Source organism: Oncorhynchus tshawytscha, linkage group LG03 (assembly GCF_018296145.1).
Source record: "Oncorhynchus tshawytscha isolate Ot180627B linkage group LG03, Otsh_v2.0, whole genome shotgun sequence".
Lineage (NCBI taxonomy): Eukaryota > Metazoa > Chordata > Actinopteri > Salmoniformes > Salmonidae > Oncorhynchus > Oncorhynchus tshawytscha.
Window position 1 is genome coordinate 47,431,546 of NC_056431.1, and position 20,566 is coordinate 47,452,111.

General features: G+C 42.5%; 2 protein-coding genes across 6 annotated transcripts in view; both read right to left on the reverse strand.

Moving 5' to 3' along the window:
• gtdc1 (glycosyltransferase-like domain containing 1) overlaps window positions 1-7,410 on the reverse strand; it is a 49,892-nt gene extending 42,482 nt beyond the window's left edge. For all 4 annotated transcript variants that reach the window (XM_024406139.1, XM_024406119.1, XM_024406131.1 and 1 more), the window contains exons 1-2: window positions 7,354-7,410; window positions 2,185-2,381 (exon numbers count right to left, since the gene is read on the reverse strand). In XM_024406139.1, the coding sequence (XP_024261907.1) occupies window positions 2,185-2,381; window positions 7,354-7,392 (236 nt within the window). In that variant the 5' untranslated portion in view covers window positions 7,393-7,410. The remainder of the gene's footprint in view (window positions 1-2,184; window positions 2,382-7,353) is intronic.
• A 1,470-nt stretch (window positions 7,411-8,880) lies between these two features.
• zeb2a (zinc finger E-box binding homeobox 2a) overlaps window positions 8,881-20,566 on the reverse strand; it is a 47,660-nt gene continuing 35,974 nt past the window's right edge. The window contains exons 4-10 of one of the 2 annotated variants that reach the window (XM_024406154.2): window positions 19,591-19,659; window positions 18,264-18,461; window positions 17,764-17,978; window positions 15,744-15,852; window positions 13,349-15,384; window positions 12,817-12,916; window positions 8,881-10,984 (exon numbers count right to left, since the gene is read on the reverse strand). In XM_024406154.2, coding sequence (XP_024261922.1) covers window positions 10,401-10,984; window positions 12,817-12,916; window positions 13,349-15,384; window positions 15,744-15,852; window positions 17,764-17,978; window positions 18,264-18,461; window positions 19,591-19,659 — 3,311 coding nt within the window. In that variant the 3' untranslated portion in view covers window positions 8,881-10,400. Of the gene's footprint in view, window positions 10,985-12,738; window positions 12,917-13,348; window positions 15,385-15,743; window positions 15,853-17,763; window positions 17,979-18,263; window positions 18,462-19,590; window positions 19,660-20,566 lie in introns of both variants that reach the window. The other variant, XM_024406149.2, reaches the window with a different exon arrangement.

Genomic DNA, 20,566 nt, shown 5'->3' on the forward strand with positions numbered 1-20,566 from the left:
AGCAAAGAGGCACTGAGTTTGAAGGTAGGCCTTGAAATACATCCATAGGTACGCCTCCAATTGACTCAAATTATGTCAATTAGCCTATCAGAAGCTTCTAAAGCCATGACATCATTTTCTGGAATTTTCCAAGCTGTTTAAAGGCACAGTCAACTTAGTGTATGTAAACTTCTGACCCACTGGAATTGTGATACAGCGAATTATAAGTGAAATTATCTGTCTATAGACAATTATTGGAAAAATTACTTGTGTCATGTACAAAGCAGATGTCCTAACTGACCTGTCAAAACTATAGTTTGTTAACAATACATTTGTGAAGTGGTTGAAAAACGAGTTTTAATGACTCCAACATAAGTGTATGTAATCTTCCGACTTCAACTGTAGGTAGGCTACTCTGTTTTTGCCAGGCAAAACCGGAAGAAAATAAACAAGCGCTTTCTGGTCACTATCTGGATATGTGCAGCCGCCTTTGCACGCTAACTTTTCTTTCTGAAGCACAAATTTGATGTTTTTGAAACAATCATTTGATGCAATGCCGTAGCCCATTGTTAGTGACCAGATCAAATAAGCAAAGGTATAAATATCAAATACAAATGGTAGGCTATAATATTATGTAGCCTATTAAAATATGTATGAAAAAACTTCCCACTTGCACCACCCAAAACCTTCCCATTGCGCTAGCTCACCCGACCTGTTTTGATTGACAGTTTGCTGGTCCAATCAGAGGGCTGAGTGTGTTTCACCAGCCAATCATTTTTTTGCAACTGCAATACTGTCTCTGGCTACGTGGAGAACAATCCAAGGAGACTCTGTCCGCAGAATATGTGACAAAAAGTTACAAAACCTGGCGAGATGATTTCAAGTCATCAGTCTCAAATCAAAGTCGAGTTTTGAAGCTCCAAGTCAAATCTGAAATTATTGTACTTTCTATCAAGTTGAGTCTCAAGTCATGACATTTGTAACAACAGTCAGACTTGAATGCACACCTCTGCTAGCCACTATCGATTTGACTACCTGTCTTCATTTTGACTGATGACCTTTTTGAAGTTGGAATTCTACTCTATATGTGACATGGCTCGCCCACTGTGTTCTCCAGTAACGACTGTTACTGCGGTGTTGCAGAGATGACAGAGAGGGATCAAAACCAGACAAGTACACATCCATCTGAGCGTTAGCCCTGTGTGTGGGTGAGCCGCAGCATCATGCATCGCTTCACCAAACGTATAGTAAATCGCCCTATATTTGCCAATCATCTGTGAAGTACTCACCAAGTCCTGAATCAAACCCGTTTCTGCAAAGCAGAAATTATCATCAAATAAAATGATGAATAATAATCATAGTGCACCCTCTGGTTTAATGGCAGGATAGTATCTAATTGAACTGGGTTTCCCTAATAAAACTTACAAAGTAATTCCAAAGCAAAAAGAAAAGATAGCTAAGTACTTTTACACATTGGGTTATTCCCCTAAAAGTAATGTGCAAGATAAAACGGAAAACAAATTGACACCGAAAAATAGAGAGTGAAAGGTTGGGGACATTTCAAGCAGCTGTGTCTCATTACATATGACCTAAATCCTCTCTGTGGAAGTCAATGACCTAATGGAATCCCAATCTCAGAAGTCCACGAGTGAGTGATACAAGGGTACCTGAAAAATGGCTGACAACCACATGGCCCACTTTCCATCTCACTGTGCCAAAACAGAGGAATTGGATTTCCCCTTTACAGAGCTCACAAACAACATGTTGGAAAGACCAACAAAAAAAGTAGTGTACAGTACCAGTCAAACGTTTGGACACACCTACTCATTCAAGGGCTTTTCTTATTTTTTACAATTTTCTACATTGTAGAATAATAGTGAAGACATCAAAACTATGAAATAACACATATGGAATCATGTAGTAACAAAAAAAAAGTGTTAAATCAAATATATTTTAGATTCTAAATGATCCACCCTTTACACACTCTTGGCATTCTCTCAACCAGCTTCACCTGGAATGCTTTTCCAACAGTCTTGAAGGAGTTCTCACATATGCTGAGCACTTGTTGGCTGCTTTTCCTTCCCTTTCCGATCCAACTGCACTCAAACCATCGCAATGACTGGTACTGTATATTTCACAAAAACAATGATCTAGCAATCTTAATCAGCACTGTATCAATTCCAACAGTCATGTTTCTATGTATACCTGTATGAGGGGCTAGCCGGGATAGCCTGCATGAAGTACAGGGCTGCTGTCCTGGCCCTCCAGTGCCATTTCTTAGCCGGCAGTGTGTAGGACACGCAGTCGTCCACATTCTCTCTAAGCAGGTCTATCAGCTGTTTGTGGGAGCCACCGTAGAACGCCTCTACCAGTAGCACACTCATGGATAGGCTATTCTGAATCTGAGGAGAGAAAAATGAATGATAATAATCAAGGACAAGATAACTGCAGTAAGAATAGGGAAATGAGGGGGAAATCATTGCGTTCAGAGATTGACAATGAAGGCCTCCTTGGCAGGGAAAGAGGAAAAGACCAATTGGATTTTGGGAAGTGTAGTCTATTCATTTACTGTGGAACAAAATAAATCTGACCAGTTGTATCAGTTATGGTAAACTGACCTGACGACATACCAATAGGCTTTTTGGAAAAGAGTCATCACAAACTATCTGGTGGTGTAAATTAATGGCAGAAGCAAGGAAGAATATGAGTGATGATGATGGAAGGAAATTGCAGCCTAAAATGCTGAGGATACATTGATATAATATAACTGTGTTCCCGTGCAATTTCTTTTCCAACAAATTTCCTCCCCATTATTTCCAGTTTATTACAGTAAATGTTATGTCCTCCATCTCATTCTTCCATTAAGCTGCCCACAATGGGTAGTAAGTTATTTGCCACACTCATCATTCGCCCACAGACTTTCCAATCAGTCAACATCTTGGTCCCTCTCTCGTTCTTAAATACAAGTCATATCTTAAGCAGAAAACGTGCTGTCATTTTTTTAACACCATAAAACCCTTTAAAAAAGTATGACGGTAGATATGGAGTTCAGTAGGAAGTAAATGTTTTAGAAAGGCAAACAGAAGTTTAGACCAATGACAAAAATACATCTTCCTGAAAGCAAAATTGTGACCCATTGTAACAAAACATTTAATGGAAAACCAATATATATTGGCAACATTCAATTTGTAAACAAATCCTAAATGTTTAGATGACATATTGACATCTCTGACCTAGTGTGTGACTCTTGCCAAGCACTGAGCATTATTCAAGCTTTCACAGAATTTTAAACAATTATGTGGATAGACAATGGACCATTACTGTATGGCATAACAACAGCTAACAGAAGACAAACATCTCATCTGGAATAGAACACGAAACAACACATTTTCAACCACATCTCCGGGGGGGGGGGTTTCCAATCTTACCGCCATGCATTGCAAAATGGACCCATTGACGATCAAATCTCTCCTCATCTATACCTTTCGCCCACCCTTTCAGAGTATTCAGGTTATTGACACCATTCCACCTCAATGGCAGACATTAACTGAAAGGGTTAATGTCACCATTCTCTCCCCCACACACTGATGTGACAGGGAATCCCCAACACACCAAACCACTCAGGAATTAATAACACAGTAATGACACTGTGAATGTTGACAAGTCATTTCACGACCTGACATGTCTGACTGGAGACTCTCAGATAGGCTTTGTCATTAAACCGAAACACCATTTCAGCCTGGAAACAAAACAACATGACAAAAAGTGAATATTGGAACATAATAAGAAGGTACAGTTTGGAAGGTAATTTTTTCCCCTGGCTCATTGTTGTTGTTGGCTTTTCTAATATTTAGCACAACGCCCTTACATGTAGAATTTAACTTTACATCCTCAACGTCACTGACAACATTGCCAGAGTATAGGGCGACTACAGCACATATTCATTCTCTCCGAAATCTAAGTGGAAAATCACCACCACAGCTTTATAAATCCTGTGTGTATCCCGGAAAAACACACTGAAGTGCATAACACTCCCCTCACCACACACACATCACCCTGAGGTGCAAAGGGATTTCATGCAGAAATACAGGATTATTTAGCAAGGGTGGGGTGGGGTGAGGCAGCCAGCATTTCCATATAAAAATGCATAAAAACGTCACTGTGAGGACCAATCGTGACCATTAAAGTCATCACCAGAAGCACTACCCCCATCGTGCCCTTGGGGGTAGCAGGCACAGAGTTGGATGGGATTGCAGGGACCGGCGGCAAACACAGATCGCTGGAGCGTGCGTGCCAGATTCCGACACCTCCCTTTTGCTCCCTTCGGCCATGCAGGGTTTAAGCATGCATTCTGTCTGTGTGTGTGTGTGTCTGTCTGTGTGTGGGAATCATCTTAGATGGTGGCTGACAGGGAGGAGGATAGCTCGGATTCCTTTTTTTGGAGGATTTATTTCTCCTAAACATGGGATCAGATGAGAGATCCCCCTCAGATACTGTAGCAGCTGAGAACATGGCAGATTGAGGCTAACACGGAACCCAAACCGGCAGCGCGCGTGCGCCATCGTGCGCTATCGTGCATAAATGTATTTTGCCTCCCCACACCAAACGCGATCACGACACGCAGGTTAAAATATCAAAACAAACTCTGAACCAATTACATTAATTTGGGGACAGGTCGAAAAGCATTAAACATGTATGGCAATTTAGCTAGCTAGCTTGCACTTGCTAGCTAACATTAATTTTTCCTATTTAGCTAGTTTGCTGTTGCTAGCTAATTTGTCCTGGGTTATAAACATTGAGTTGTTATTTTACCTGAAATGCACAAGGACCTCTACTCCGACAATTAATCCACACATAAAACGGCCAACCGAATAGTTTCTAGTCATCTCTCCTCCTTCCAGGCTTTTTCATTTTTGAACTTATATGGTGATCGCATCTAAACTTTCATTGTATTACCACGACAACCGGCAACAAAGTTCATCTTTCAATCACCCACGTGGGTATAACCAATGAGGAGATGGCACGTGGGTATCTGCTTCTATAAACCAATGAGGAGATGACTTTCAGCACGATCTGCGTCAGAAATAGGAATGACTTCTATTTTAGCCCTTGGCGTCGCAGACGCTCGTTGGCGCGTGCGAGCAGTGTGGGTGCAATAATTGAATAACATGGATTTCTAAATGTATTTTGCGACGCTCGCAACATGTCCGGTCTGGTCAGCATGTTTTTTTTGTTTGTTTTTTTGTCCGGTCTGGTCAGCATGTAAGGCTAACCAAAGTTATTGAGCACTGTCCAGAAGGTAGTTAGGGTTCAGGGCCCACTTGACCAACCAGCTAGGTGGCAAATGTAGTAAATACTAAACACATATAAGATACGGGCTACATAATACATCAACATTTGAAGAATTACTAGACATAAAAATTAACTGTAGTCTGACATCTGGGAAAATAGTTTAGCCTCTGTCATTTTATGTTCCTTTAATCTGAATAAAATTCCTGGAACCAAATGTATTCGAGAGCAAATGTCTTATGATTGAAATGTTTTGAAAGATGACATACTTGAAAGACTACATTCCTAGTGTATTGAATTGTTCACCATGATTTTATCTGTGGGCTATAACTGAGTTATAGGTCATAGAAGCATTTCCTATTTTCCACCATTGGTGTAAATGGCAATAATATTTGCAGATATTTCTAAAAACTATGATTACATTAGGATCAGTGCTCAACCAGCAAAACAGAGGGTAATATTGTGTCCTAAAAACCTTTTCATTCAGTGTTCTCATGACAGGCCTTTCAGTTTGACAATGCAAATTTAAGCAGCTTCGCACATCGAGCAAGGAACGTGTAATGCTATTCATAACTCCTTTGATCTCATATTAGAAAAGGGGAGGAAGCTCCCATTTTCCACGGATTAAGGTTTCAAAGCGGTGAAATGAGTGAGAAGTGACTTTTCCTTCTTTTAATTGAGGAAGTCGTGCCCTTGTACTTCACAAGCGCAGGCTTTACGTAAAAGCGAATCATTTAAGGATCCACTGAAAGGGACTACAGCTATAATTATAGGCACATGGACATGTGCTAATCTCTCTGTGCTGCCTTGGATGGGGAGAAGGAGAAGGCACAGTGATACGCACAATAGCCAGGAAAATGAAAAGACAGACAGGCAGCACAGCAGTCCAATGCAGAACTTTACAGACTTCATATGACAAACTAAAATGAAATGTTCCATCTACCACACTCAATGACATCAGATCTCATTTGGTAAATGAAACTACCTATGAGCCATGAGTGTGCTACTATGTACTTTTGTCGGTTATTAAAACCATACTGTATTTGTCAACATATGATTTCTCATTCAGATGAGGGATCACACTTTCAGGCAGTCTAGGCCACTGAATGAAATAATGCTTTTTTCTTTACATTGTGTAGGCAATTTTCACGACTTTTGGGTGGCCTTGTAAATTTAGAGCATCCCTTTGAAGTAGGCCTCAAGAAGCTTACTCATTTAAAACCACATCACTGGTGAGTATTTCACTGTTGAGCTACTGTAGTGAGAGAAAAAACATATTTTCTTGAGTAACACAGTAAGCAAACTGTCATAAACGGCAATACTATTCTCTGTATTTTAGTATGAACTGACTGATCAGATGTAGGCAGAAAAATTGTGTCATCAGTTGTGACCATTAGTTGACTCGAGGGCTTGAAATGGGTGAGATGTCTATTTAGATTTCGTATGAAATGTAAGGCAGTAGTATGGGGAACTATCTAACCTACTAAATGGAGAATCAGTTTTTCCCTTAATTCTTTAAAATGTTCAACATTATTGCAACAATTAAGACTGCCTGGCTATGCATGTAATACTAAACCAAATACTAGCTGTGTGTGCGCAGCTCGTAGTAACCTAGCCATACAACAAAAAAAGGCGGTAAACAAAATAACTACTTTATTTCGTATTTTGGAGAAATAGCAGCTGTCACATAAGAGAGAACAGCTCTTCAGCACTCTAACATCATCTTTACTTTGGTGAGTTGAGTAACGTACATTAAATCCAGTCACTAAACAAACTGTTCAAGGACTTTGTCTATGGCCTTTACCGCTCAAAGATCCAGAAAACTCATCTTTAGCAAGCCGCACTAACGCCGTGCTGGACCAGAGCTAGATTGTACAGTATCCAACATCTCGTTTGACACACTCATTTAATCCGTAACCATATCCGCCATCGAATACATATAGCCTAGTCTCGATATGCCCCCCCAAAAAATAACAATCATCTTCACTAAATACAAATTAATGTAGATATAAAGGTAAAGTGTTTGAAACAACGTGCTATGCGTGGCAGTGTTCTTTTGTGTCTGCATGTGGAATGAAAACTCACCTCTTCCTGAATATGCTTGCTAGAAAAAAGGACGCGCATATTTCGTCCATGCGTGATACCGTCATTTTAGGAACGCCTCTCACCCGATGTACACTATTTACCACAGCCACAAAGTCATACACCCCGCCTATTTCTACAATTTTGTTTCTTAAAATGTGTTTTTAAACCTAACCTTAAAAAAACACTGCTAACCTTATGCCTAACCCTAACCTTTAAATAAATAAAAAATCGGTTTTGTTTTCATGAATTTTTACGATATAGACTATTTTGACTATGTGGCTGTGGTCACTAGTGGAAACCCTCTCACCTCTTGCTGGTTGCATGATCAGAGCATTCCGGGATCCTTGGGACGTCCCTACTCCAAACTCTAACCTTAACTCCTACCCTACCCTAAGCTTAGCTTAACCATAACCATAACCCTTACCTAACCTTTACATTTAACTTAACGATTTTAAATGTCAACTTCAACAGGGTATTGATGACCCAGATAGCAAAGACCCTGTTTGCATAGGTCTTCAGTGGCTTGAGCGATAGAGCTTTCTCACACAGTATTTTGACAATTCTGTCAAGGGGGAATTTTGCTAGGCTACTTGTGAGCATTTTCTCTGCCAATAACTGATCTTCCATGTTTTAGTTGACTCAGTGATGAAATGTGCATTTCTCTTACCCAACATCTGATCGATCATACAATAGACTATCTTCCATCTATGTGTGTGTGTGTGTGTGTGTGTGTGTGTGTGTGTGTGTGTGTGTGTGTGTGTGTGTGTGTGTGTGTGTGTGTGTGCGTCTAACTCGATGAACTCTTCACCTGCTTCTATTTGCATTTCATTTCGTGAGTTCAATTAGTAAGCTCATGGATAATGTCATTCTTCTGAGTTCCTGTGCAAACAGTTCATGGCAAGATTGACTGTCCGCTGCTGGTGACAATTTTAGCTCAAGCCTAGTTTTTCTTTTCAAACTTTAAGAAGGCAAAGTCATTTTAAAGTCTATCACACACAACCTCTAAGAAATCTGGTACATAAAGTAACATCCACATCAGAAGATGAAGATAGCAATAAATTATATTTGAGAGGGAGACTTGAGATTATTTTCCCTAATTTTATAGTAAAGTAAAAGACTGTACTAATGAGTTTATGTTAATTAGGAACTTTCCCTGAGTAGAACATGAAACTAAAGCTTGGAAAATGTCTACAGTACTTTTGAAAATGTTTCCCTTTGAAAGTGTTAGTACATGTTTATTGAATGTTCTGTTATATTGGCATGTACAAATTCAATTATAATTCAATTGTAAAGTTAAACAAAAACACAACACAGTAACACTTCCTACTTTCACATGCTAAGATAGAAAGTTTCCATACACTGAACTGTGACATTTCACAATTTCATGTGCTGTCTAGTTAGGACATTGGAAAACAACCAATAATCTAGACAATAATGACCTTAATAAAAATTGAATAAACATGAGACTGCTATACCCCACATACACATGATCACTGTTAGATTGTTAATAAATAAAAGTAGTTCAAGTACAAGAAGAATAACACAGCTTTATTAAAATTTTATTTGGCTACATTTATTCGAGCATGGTCATTTCCAAGAGAAATTAAAAATTCAATAATACTTCAGACATTTCAGGAATTTTTCATTATCAACAGTCCCTCTATCTTCATCTCTTTACCTGGATGAATAAAGTGGATTTTTATTGTCAAAAAATACAGTGTTTTCACAATATTGTATCAAAAGTTCCCCAAATTTAGAATTTCCAGTAGTTGAAAGGAAATAAAACATTGAGAACAAAATTTCAAATTTTAACAATGAATGTTTTTCCAAATACCATAGAATGCTCTCTATTTATAATTTGCTCCAATAGTCAATGACAGAATCCTTTACTAAAATATATCTATTTTTTGAGGAACTATAATACTGTACACTACAGTATGAAATAAATAAAATTAGGAAATATAAAATGAGTCACATAAATAAAATGGTAATTTTAAAATAAAAACGAAATGTAATTTATGCTTGGAAAAAAATCAACAAAAAGTAATACTGACAAAAGGTCATGAAAAAAAAATACAGAAAATTGCACAAACATAAGTAAACTAACGAACTGCTGTCTCAATCTATGCTAATACTGACATAGGTACATGGAAAACAAGGTGAAATATTTATTTAATACTGAAGCCAGAGCAAAGATAACACAAATCAACTCTGATTTACACTGTACAAGGATGGCACTTGCAGAAACGCACAGGTGAAAAGGTTTGCATATAAGGCTTTCTGTTGAGAAAATAAAACATACAAAGGCTCTGTCTTACGTACGGAGCCCTCCATATTTCATTGTTCCCTCCTTCATTCTGTCACTCCATTCCGGGTCCAATTTAAGACTCACAACATATCAAATTCACACAGGTTTAAAGTTTCCTTCACATAAAGAAATTTGTGAGGCCCAAAATTGTGTGGTTAGTTTGCCTGGCAAAAAGGGTGGTAGAACCAAGGACATCACAGTAAGTGGTAGACAAAGTACAACACTGACGGACTGCTACCGAGTCTTCAAGCACGGTATAAATATACATAGGCTTTTTTTTTCAAAAAATGTTTTTGTAGTGATTAAAGGGGCAGAGTGCAATTTCCTAGTTTGGGGTATTAACACAATGAAACACAAGGGTTAAGAACATTATAGCACCACACAGCTTTTAGGCCTTATTTAACACTGTACATTAAAAACAGCTTCATTTCATTTTTAATTATAATGATAATCATTATTACTTCATTTTTTTGTTGCATAATGTGGATTCTTAAACAATCCCACCCAGCTTGTCGTCACAACTCTGATGTTGGCAGTCACCACATTGCATGAGTCCATCATTATGAGCTTCTGAGAAGCTAGAGGCAAGCGCTCGCGCTTGCTTGACTGAGCCACCGCAGTGCCTATCTGAAAACAAAGCAAGTTTCATGTTTGTTGGAAGAATGGAAAAAGGAAATGAAACAACCCAACATGACAAATATTTGCTGAAAGCTTTTTTTCAAATGACTGCAGTATTGACTTAATCTGCTTCTTCCTGGTCCGACTTGGTGTCTGTTTTCCCTTCTCTTGAACTCTCATCCATTGAATGCTCCGCATCTTTCCCCTCATCATTCCTCGCCGTGTCCATCCTGCTGTCATCCTCTTCCTCATCCTCTCCCTCCCTGAAAGTTCCCGTCTCTCGCCTGACTGTCACCTTCTCATACGTCTCGTCCACTTCCCTCTCTCCTCGTCCTCCTCTCATCCCTCCTTCAGTGCCGTCCCTCAGAATGGTGCCACCCCCATCCTCTGGCTGGTCCTCGGTGTCAGAGTAGCCCAGAGGCCCCAGACCCTGCAGGTAGGCCCTCCTCATCAGCAACTCTGTGGGTTCCAGGGGGCCCTTATCCCGGGCCTCCCTTTCAGCCGCCTCCCTTTCCTCTGCCTCCCTCTTGCAATAGGAGTACCGGTGGTTCATGTGCTGGGAGTAGGAGCCTGAGTGAGAGAAGCGCTTGCCACACTTGTCGCATTGGTATGGCTTTTCACCCGAGTGCAGACGCGAGTGCTCGATGAGGTGGTGCTTATGTTTGAAGGCCTTCTTACAGATCGTGCACTGGTGTGGCCGCTTGCCTGCAGAGACACAGGAGACAGGGGAGAGAAAGTGTTACTATGGTGTTACTGCGGTCCCCTTCTCTAGAAACACAGAGCAGTACAAAAGGAAGATAAACAGTTATTCAGGAGAACAGACATACAGTAGACATGCAATGTTAGAGTGACTTTGATCTGACTTTGGCACAGAATGTATTGATCATGTTAAGTGCATCTTGAGTGTAAAAGCATTTATATCATATGTCAGGATTTCTTCATTCCCTCCCATCATGGTGAAAATAATTAACACAAGAAAATAATGATAGGAATGAGTAATGTTGTGATTGTATAAATAAACTCAAGTACATTTCTCAAATACATTTCTGAAAACAAAACAAAATAAAGTGTTGAAAGTAACCCGACATTTATGGTTGACCACCTAACCTTAGAGACATTTTCAGTTGCTGCTAGATAACACTGGGGGGAGGCAGGTGGAAATAAGAACCCAAACACTCTATGATGGGTCGTCTGTGACTGCGGCGGGGCGAGTGAGCAGCGAGCTAAGCCAGTGAGCTCAGATGTTTAGAACACCAAGCAAGGTGAAACTGAAGCAGCCTGGCACCAGTGACAGAGCGTGTTGTCATGACATCATTGGTCCAGAATAAAATGACTAGGATTAGGCATCCTTCGCGTGATAGTGTGATGGTTATATTTGTAGGAGGAGTAACTTCACACCCCTTCGCTCCCCTTCCCTGCCCCACCCCCGCACCATGCAGCTCCTCGCATTAAAGGTTTACTACAACTCAGTGGCGCTACCGGAAATATATTCCCTTCCATCTGACTTCTATTAGACAAGATGGGCCTCTCTAATGCCAGTTCAATCGGCCCATATAATAGCACCCTTCCAAAGCTCACATCCCACGCACACATGCACAAACACCTCCCATCCTACGAATGCCAATACACATACAGCACACACATGCGAGCAGCCACGCAACGGAATGCACGCACACACACAGGCAATTCCTAGCCACAAATAGCCTTGGAATGTCTGCAACATCTTCCATAGTTGGCATTCTTGAAGTGCCCCCCCCCCCACCTACTCGCCCTCCCCACCACCCTCACAGTGTGGCAAAAATAGACGAGACAGCGAATTCCTCGTGGAGCATTCCTGCACAGAGTGACAGGAGGTGATGCAACCTGATGAAAGAGAGGAGTCCCCAGGAGGAGAGGTCACATCTTTGAAGATTATTTCAAAAAGAACCAGAAATGCCATACAGGCAAGCCTTCTATACGACCTAGCATTCTGTTAAATACCACCAGGGTCAAAGCAGTCATTCTTGTCCCTGTCACTGAAGGCACTGTGTATGTACTGTATGAACTTTAAAAAGACAGTCCCTCTTGAAGCGGCAAGTTTGTTTCCAAAATGGCCACTGGTCCTGTTAACTTCTGGAGAATGTCTGGAGCGATAAATGCAATGAAGCTTATGTCTACTTTACTGAACGTTTATGTAACCCCTGTCATATCAAAACATGTCACTATTACCCACCCCTGTCAAAAAGAAAGGAACATGTTAGGTCATGGATCTGAACACATTCAACATAAAAATATGTGAAAGACAAGAGAGAAAATAAGAACTGAGATGGGAGAAAAAGCTATGTGATCAAGAACGAGAAAAGATCATCAAAAAAGATAATCAAAAAGATAGCTTTCAAAAGACACAAAACATGGAAGGGGTGGGCACAAAGGCGAAGAGGGGGGGTGGGGTAAAAAAGAAGTGTCCAAATGTTATATACCTGTGTGCTCATATTTGTGTCTTAGGAGGGAACTGGTCTTCTGGAATGTTTTGTCGCACAAGTCACACGCGTACATACCACTTTCTGTCTTTTTAATCTTCTTCCGGGAGAGGAGCGATTCGTCTGTCAGGTCCTCCAAGCCTGACAGATAGTCCGCAGTGCCGTCCAGTAGCTCCCCCTATGAGATGAGAGGGGCAGATTTTTCAATTATTTGTAAGTAATCCACACCTGTCACCTAAACATAGACACCTTCTGCTCTGAGTTTGATCCCAAGTCTGGACAGGGCTTAGCCGTCGATCCGTGCAACCTGTGTAAGACCCTTCTTACTGGCCAGGAGAGGAGACATAAAAAGGGGAACATATGGGCTTTCTAATTCTGTGTTGTGGATTTTACGGGTGTAGTGGCAGTATTAACAAAACAGACAAAATACTATTTCACGGGAAAAAATGACATTACAAAAATGTAAAATCTAAATCATTTTACTTGTTTTGTGTTGAGTGTAACTATATCCATTATGCACTCATTTAAAAGGGCAAAATGTTTATTGCAAACCTCTTACTAAAAATGTACTTTAGTGAATGGATCTAAAACCACAAAAGGGCATGCTTACCTGGAAACCTGGTTTCCGTTGGTACTTCCTCGACCTGTGTTGCATTTCAGCAAATGTGGCCGCCCCAGTTGCATAAGTGTAGGCCATGTGGGGCAGGAAGCTCATTGGATCCAGCCCTGGGTACGGCCTCAGGCCTGGGATGCTGGCCTGGGCCTGCATGAAGCTGTGCGGGGGGAACGCTCCATGTGGGGGCAAAGGTGTGTACATGTGACCCCCACCAAAGGGGTTGATGCCAAAGATGGGGCTGGCACTCTTTTCCATCTGGTGGCCACTGTTCCCTCCGTTGTCTCTCCCTGAGCCCAGGAACTCTTTTTTGATGTGGGCCAAGTCCATGGGCTCAGTCCCCTGCTCCCGGTTGGATTGGTGGTGGTCACCATTGCGGTCTGAGACATAGCCGTTTGGTTTGGACCTCTTTTCTCCCAGTGAGATGCTGTTGCTCATCATGTGTTTTGGTAGAGAAAGGTCCAATGGTGCGTCCCCCCCATGGCCATCCCCTTCAGAGGCCAGGCTGTTTGGAGTGTATGAGCTGCTCTGGGAGTTTTTAGAAGAAGTGGAGGAGAGATTGAGAGGAGATGACGTGCTGCTCCTAAGGTGGTCCAAGGTCTCTAGTGGTTTGTCACCCATCTGCCTGTTGGCTGTAAACTGGTTGGCCTTTAAATGTCTGTGGGAAGTGTCACGGTCACCGTTGGTGTTGCCGCCGTGTAAATCCGCGAGTGCCATAATGCGATCCACGTGTTGTGCCATGGACATCGGTGACCTGGCCAGGCCGTGGTGGTTGCGCTCCTCTGCACTGCTCCGGTCTGGCGGTGGCGACCGCTTCCTGGAGTTAGCATTACCGTTGTTGTGTTGTTGTTGTTGCTGCTGATTCTTCCACTGGGAGAACCACTCCTTGACAAACTCCTGTGGGAGGCCGACTGCGATGGAGATCTTCAGCAGCTCCTCTGAGTTGGGCTCCATGTTCATGGCGAAGTAGGCCTTGAGCACTGACACGTGGTCCTTGAAAGGGTTGATGGGGCTGGTGGCGCCCCTCTCTGACAGAGAGGATTGCAGAGCGGCCTGCTGCTCTGAGGGGAACACCCCCCTGCGGCTAGGAGGCACACCCTCACTGGGCTGGAGGTGGTTGATCTCCTCGTTCTTCTTACACAGATAGCGCTCGTGCTGGTGTAGTGGGATGGGCCCTGGGAAGTTCTCCTTGCAGAACTGGCAGGAGAAAGGCAGGAATGGAACCTGGTGGCTCTCGTGGTGCGACTTCTCCTCAGGATCCATCGAGTGGTTTAGCCTCTCCTTCTTGATGTCCATGTTGATCTGCCTCTTGGAATCGTCGATCAGGCTCTTGGCCTCATTCACCTTCTCCAGAGTGTAGTCGATTATGCTTTTTGTGGGGCTGCCGTGGCCCACCACCTGGAAGCCAGCACGCGGGGAGGACAAAGCCAACTTCTGCTCCTCCATCTGGGCCCCCAGCTCCTTCATATAGGCCCTGAGCTTGGAGATCTCCTCCGGGTTCCCATCCATCTTCTGCCTGCACACAGTGTTGTCCACGATCTGGAGGACCTTCTGCACCTCGCTCAGGTTGTTCCCCAGGGAACCGTAGCCCAGCAGGGGCAGATCCAAGCCCATCCCACTCAGGTGCTGCAGGGGACTCTGGGAGGAGCTGTGGATCCCCAGAGGGCTGCCTCCTCGGCCGGCTCCGTTCATATAGCCCCCTGGCCCTCCGACGCCATACTGGGAGGCCATCAGTAGCCTGTAGTCATTGAAGTCCATGGGCTCTGCCTTGATGTCCAGGTGGCTTTGCTGGTCTTGGGAGCCCATGGGGCGGCCGTTCTCCAGCTTGTGGCGGAGCTGGGCCAGGGCGGGGCTTCCCGGAGAGGAGGCAGTGGAGTTAGGGGAGGAGCCAGCCTTGGTGTTACCTCCTCCGTTACGTACTCGTCCGTTGACAGAGATCAGACCGATGCACTTCTTGCTGCTGATGTGGGAGCTGTAGGAGCCAGAGTGGGAGAAGCGCTTCTTGCAGTTGGAACACTCATATGGTTTCTCCCCTGTAAACGGGAAACAACAACATGTATTTCAAGTTACTCCATTTTGAATACTTGAATTTGGCTGGTAGTGAAATAGCTGAAGATTTCGTTCAGTGTGAAAATGAGAATCTCTATTTCTATTCAACTCTCATTTTCTTGAGCTATGGCCTCATCCATATGGCTGAATTAGTCAGTTATGAAACAGGTCTGAAACAGTGAGCTATTATAAAACAGAATGACTCATTTACTGACAGAGGCCAAAAAGGAACATTATCAATTTTAATTTTATGGCATAAGCCCTCTCAGTCATCTAGCTACAGTCACATTAATACATTTAAAAATGGTGGGTTAAAGCCAGCTTGACTCGGCTTAGTACCTACCGCTGTGAATTCGGAGATGCTCCTTCAAATGATGCTTGTATTTGAAGGCTTTTCCACACTCGGTGCATTTGAACTTCCGGTTGCCGGCCCCTTCATTCAGAAGCTGGGGCTGTGGAGGAGATAGAAAAGGGAGTTTTCACATCAGTGCCACCTAAACGTGGTGTGTAAGAGAGGGAGGTCACAAATGTACAAGACACTAGGGAAGATTTCAAGGTAGCTGGTCTTGAGAAGGAATGTAATGAGTTCTTCATAGCTTCAACGGTAGGCTACTTTGCAACACAATAACACTCTCTCACACAAGTTAACTAGCCTATATCGAACAGGTTTTTTTTTTTTTTTTTTTTTAGGGGTTTACATCCTAAATTGCGTAAACAAAATGATGAAGCACACAAGCAACTCTAATCGATTTCGAGAATACAGTGTGGGTTGAGTTTTTGTGTTCTGTTCAAAGGTAACTGTTTAGTGTAGGTGCATTTCCTGCATTTGAAATTCAAATGAGTGCAGATAACAAACAAAATCAATGTCTAGGGAGATGAAGCCCCCACAAAGAACTTCATGAGAATGATGTGGGAGGTGTACATTGTTACATTTTCAATACCAAAAAAATCCCTTTTCGCTAATGCTTGCTGAGGAGTCTATGTACCGGTATGTGCGAAAGTGTGTGTGTGATTGTGTATGGAGTTAAGACATTCCTAAGGCAGGTGACATTTTAGGTTAGGGCATGTGATTAGGGTTAGCCTACTGAATGTGGCTTGAAGGGGACTACTTTGTGAAAAAGCTATCCGGGAAATTGGGGCAATGAACGATGTGGAACCTGCCATCATAACCAAATGTGTGAACAATTAACCCACGATAAACATGTGCTCTAGGCACACCGAAGATAAGCAAAGTAGCACAATTCACACCAATAGCACTCAGTATCACTCAAATCAAAATCCCTCCACAGTCCGGTGCACTAAGGTAACCCGTAATGACCTTCCATAAGATCCTTTATTTAACTATTTTAACTGGAGAGGAAGTACAAAAATAAACAAACACTTAGTCATTTGAGGATTATGATACTCCAGATCACTGGGGAAAAGACCATCTGCTCCTATTTAAGTCAGTCTGGAGGGGGAAAGGGGGAGTCAGGTGAGGGGGTTGAGGCGGTAGAATGGGGGTGCTGCTTCACTGCTTTTGTCACATTGGGCTCAGGGCAAATTTGAGGTTTGAATCTGACATGCTTAATTCAGGAAATCTCATTATAATTACAGTATAATTGGAAAATTGAATGATTCCACTGCTTATTTGCATGGTCCGTTATGAGACAGTTGTAGACTCAGTTATAGGACAGAGAAAGGGTCTACACTTTTGGTTGTGCTTGTACTGATTCCCTGGTTGTACACAATAGGTACATTTTAGATTCTACACTCAACGAAAGCACTTCTTATCGCTGTTTATTAAACCATAGGAAATTGTCCATATCTCTAGCACTATCTTTACGAGTGCTAATTTCTAATCAAATCTGTTCCAGTTCCAGCAACAGCTGATGCAAAAAGTCAGATGGCCTGAGGAAGGCAATATGCTAGCACATCCCACGCATGCCTCACTGTAGGCGGAAGCTTGGGGGAGCACAACAAAATACAGCTGCGAACAAGCAGTGCGGGGTCTGATTTTTTAAAAGAACAAGAGCTCAAAAGTAACTTGTTGTAATGTGAGAGGAGTAGAGGACGATAGGAAGAGGAAATTAGAATAATCATTCACTCAAGAGAATAGGATTCTCGATGCAGAAGACAAGTGCATGCAGTAACCACGAGGAAGCCATTAAAGCCCTTGCAATTAACAACAATCTTAGATGGGGGGGAAAAAGAGTGACGGGCATTGAGCTCAAATGATACTGTGTTTCACACAGAGCACTGGCCGACCCACCAAACGACACAACCGAATGTGTGAAGGAGATCAGATGAGGAAAGAAAAGGGGATGAGAAGGTGGAGAAGAAAAAGAGAAAATGATCATCCCCTGTCTGTCTGCCAGTCTTACCTGATCTCTCCCTGGCTTGTGCGTGGCCATATGCCTCTCCAGCTGTGTGCGGTGGGAGAAGGTCTCACTGCACAGCGGGCAGGGCACGCTCTCCTCGTTCTTCTCATGGCGGTACTTGATGTGCTCCTTGAGCGATGTCAGCCGCTTGTAGCCCCGGTCGCAGTAAGGGCAGGTCAACAGTTGGGCGAAAGCATCTGGAGTCCCAGGTGGCAGGTCTGTGTAGAAGAAAAAGGGAGGAAGAGGAGGGGGAGGGCTCATAAGGTCAGCTAATAGACACTGATGGGCAGCATGCCAAGGTTGTAAACGGAGGAAGTGTAGCAAGCTACATAATTATCTCTGCTTCACAAAGCCTCAGTCGCCAGCAGCTTACACTTAAACACACACTCCCCATAAAAGTCACTCAGTAACACTATTGGGGACAAAGTCATAAAAGTGGTAGACCTATAACGCTATAATAGTCCTGGATTTACTGTAGGGCTATTTATTTTCTGGATTCTTACCGTTTTCGTTTTCATCTTGCCCAACGGCCTCGGGAGTTCCGAGTCGTGTCACTTCCTCTGGGGCTTCTGGGTAAATTATGGCAGTGTCTCCACGCTGCAGGTACTCAGCGATGCTGGCTGAGTGGCTGTCACTCTCCTCCAGTTTATTACGCTTAGTGAAGTACTCGTCAAGCCCCGACACCCCATCCATACCCTTCACTGTATAAGACAAGGAAGTGGAGGAGAAGGGCATGTAGAGAAGAAGAGAAATGGAGACAAATAAAAAATATTTGTCAGTCTCATTCGTCCTTCCCCCAACTTGAGAGATGTGCTGCAAAGCTACAGTATATTGGCCACACAGGAAACAGACTGGTCTCTAAATGTGATGAACTGAGGGAAGAAAGCACTAAGCCACTACTTAGAGGGGAGTATACATTTAAGTTACCGTTAATGCTGTCATGTAATGGCTTCTACAAAGAAAAATCAGAGACAATTCCATCATTAAGTGATGTTCACAACCCATCTTAAATGGTGGAGAAAAAAAGCTTTTAAACATTTGAACTTAAATATGTCCTAGTATAAACGGGTAATTGGTTTAAGTTGCAATTAGATTTGCAGGGTTTACAGATCTCACTTAGAATTCTCTCTCTACATCATTTAAAGCAGAGATTTGATTATAAGTAAGATAATGTAGGGTTACATCTACTTAACAGTCAGTGTAGGCATAATGGTATATCAGGTATCTAATGCATTCATCAGCTGATTTAACAAATCAGGGCAGTTACAGTCATGTGGCTACCTTTATGTCTTTGGATTATTACTGTTGGCTATTGGCTTGAGAGTTATACGCTGCTGTGTATATTTTTCGTTGAACTGTTAACAATATCCTTAAAACAAAGGACACCAAACTGTCGCCAAGAGGCCTGGATCCCTTGTAGTCACTCTAGGCAAGGTTTTGTTGATAAAACGCTCAATTGCAAAGACCTTGTGACTCACTGCAAGGACAAACTAGCATTTTATTTTCTGCTTGTAAACCAATTTGAAAGTACATGAACCAAACAAATGAGATTTAGGTCAAAACTCAATTTTGCAGCAAGATGTGATTTGCGCTGCACTCTCACTCAACCTAAAACTGCTTTGCTTTCCCCTCTTGCTTTGCTGCACATGGAGGGATATTATCTTGCATGGCTGTTGACTGTGTGTGTTTCCTATTAGGTATAAATCACCTGCTGCACGGGGATATTATAATCAAGTCTCTTCCTAGTGTCTTGCTGCTGAGGATTTAAAGCTGGAACGGGATTTTTAGTAAACATGGTGTTACAGTGAAGAGGGTGAGAGTGGAGCTCACCTGTACCATTTCCTACAGAGTGAAGAGAACCCTCTGGCCCCAAGGATTCATATTCCTCCTTCCTTTCATCTGTGAAGGAAAGGAGAAATGCGTTTAAAATCGGACAATCAACTGTGGCTAACACAGCTCTCAATAAACTCAACACTCGAGGCAAAGTCAACTGGAATGCGCATGCTACATGCTACCCTGACAATTCAGTTAACAAGTACCTCTTTCCATTCAGCCCCAGCTCATAATGTGAATGTATTTTCCAGATAATGAAGGACAGGCAGGCGAGGGGTGTACATATACTGTGCCTATTGTGTTTGTTTCTCCTGGTCCCAGTCATGTGACTCCTCAACAGGAGTCACAAGTATCATAAGCTTCCCTTCAAAAGAGGGATATACAACACCCCTGCCTGTAGCAATAGAGGATGGGGAAGAAAGCAAGAGCACAGTCTCCTTTTCTCCCCCCTCTCCCCTCTTCATTGCAGCAGGTTACTTTTCAAAACTTCCTTCCTCATGAGCAATGAGTGTCAAACAGGAACCTGATGCTGTGCTTTTTATAACAAAATAGTCTTGCTATGAGTCAAAGGAGTCACAAGGTACTGTGCACGATTTATATCATATATTTATAGTCGAATTACACATTTTGTGGCCCACAAGAGTAAAAGGAAGGTTGAAGGTACAATGCATGGAAATCATCTGCTAGTTTCCCTTAATTAATTCATAAATAATGTAGATGAAAACTATTTTCTTTGTCATAGTTCCAAGACTATGAATCCATGTAAATAAGAAGCGAGGTCTCACCCTTCTCCCTACCACTGAAGTTACCTCCTGCACCACACAGATAAAATGGTGGTACTGTACGCTTCAGAAAACAACTGCAAAAATGCTGCCTTTTCTGATGGGGAAAGCATTGTTGCTTCCCTTCGCCTCAACTTTTGGTTCATTGGGAAGAGAATCATTGCCAGACTTTTTAGAATGAGTTTCATTCA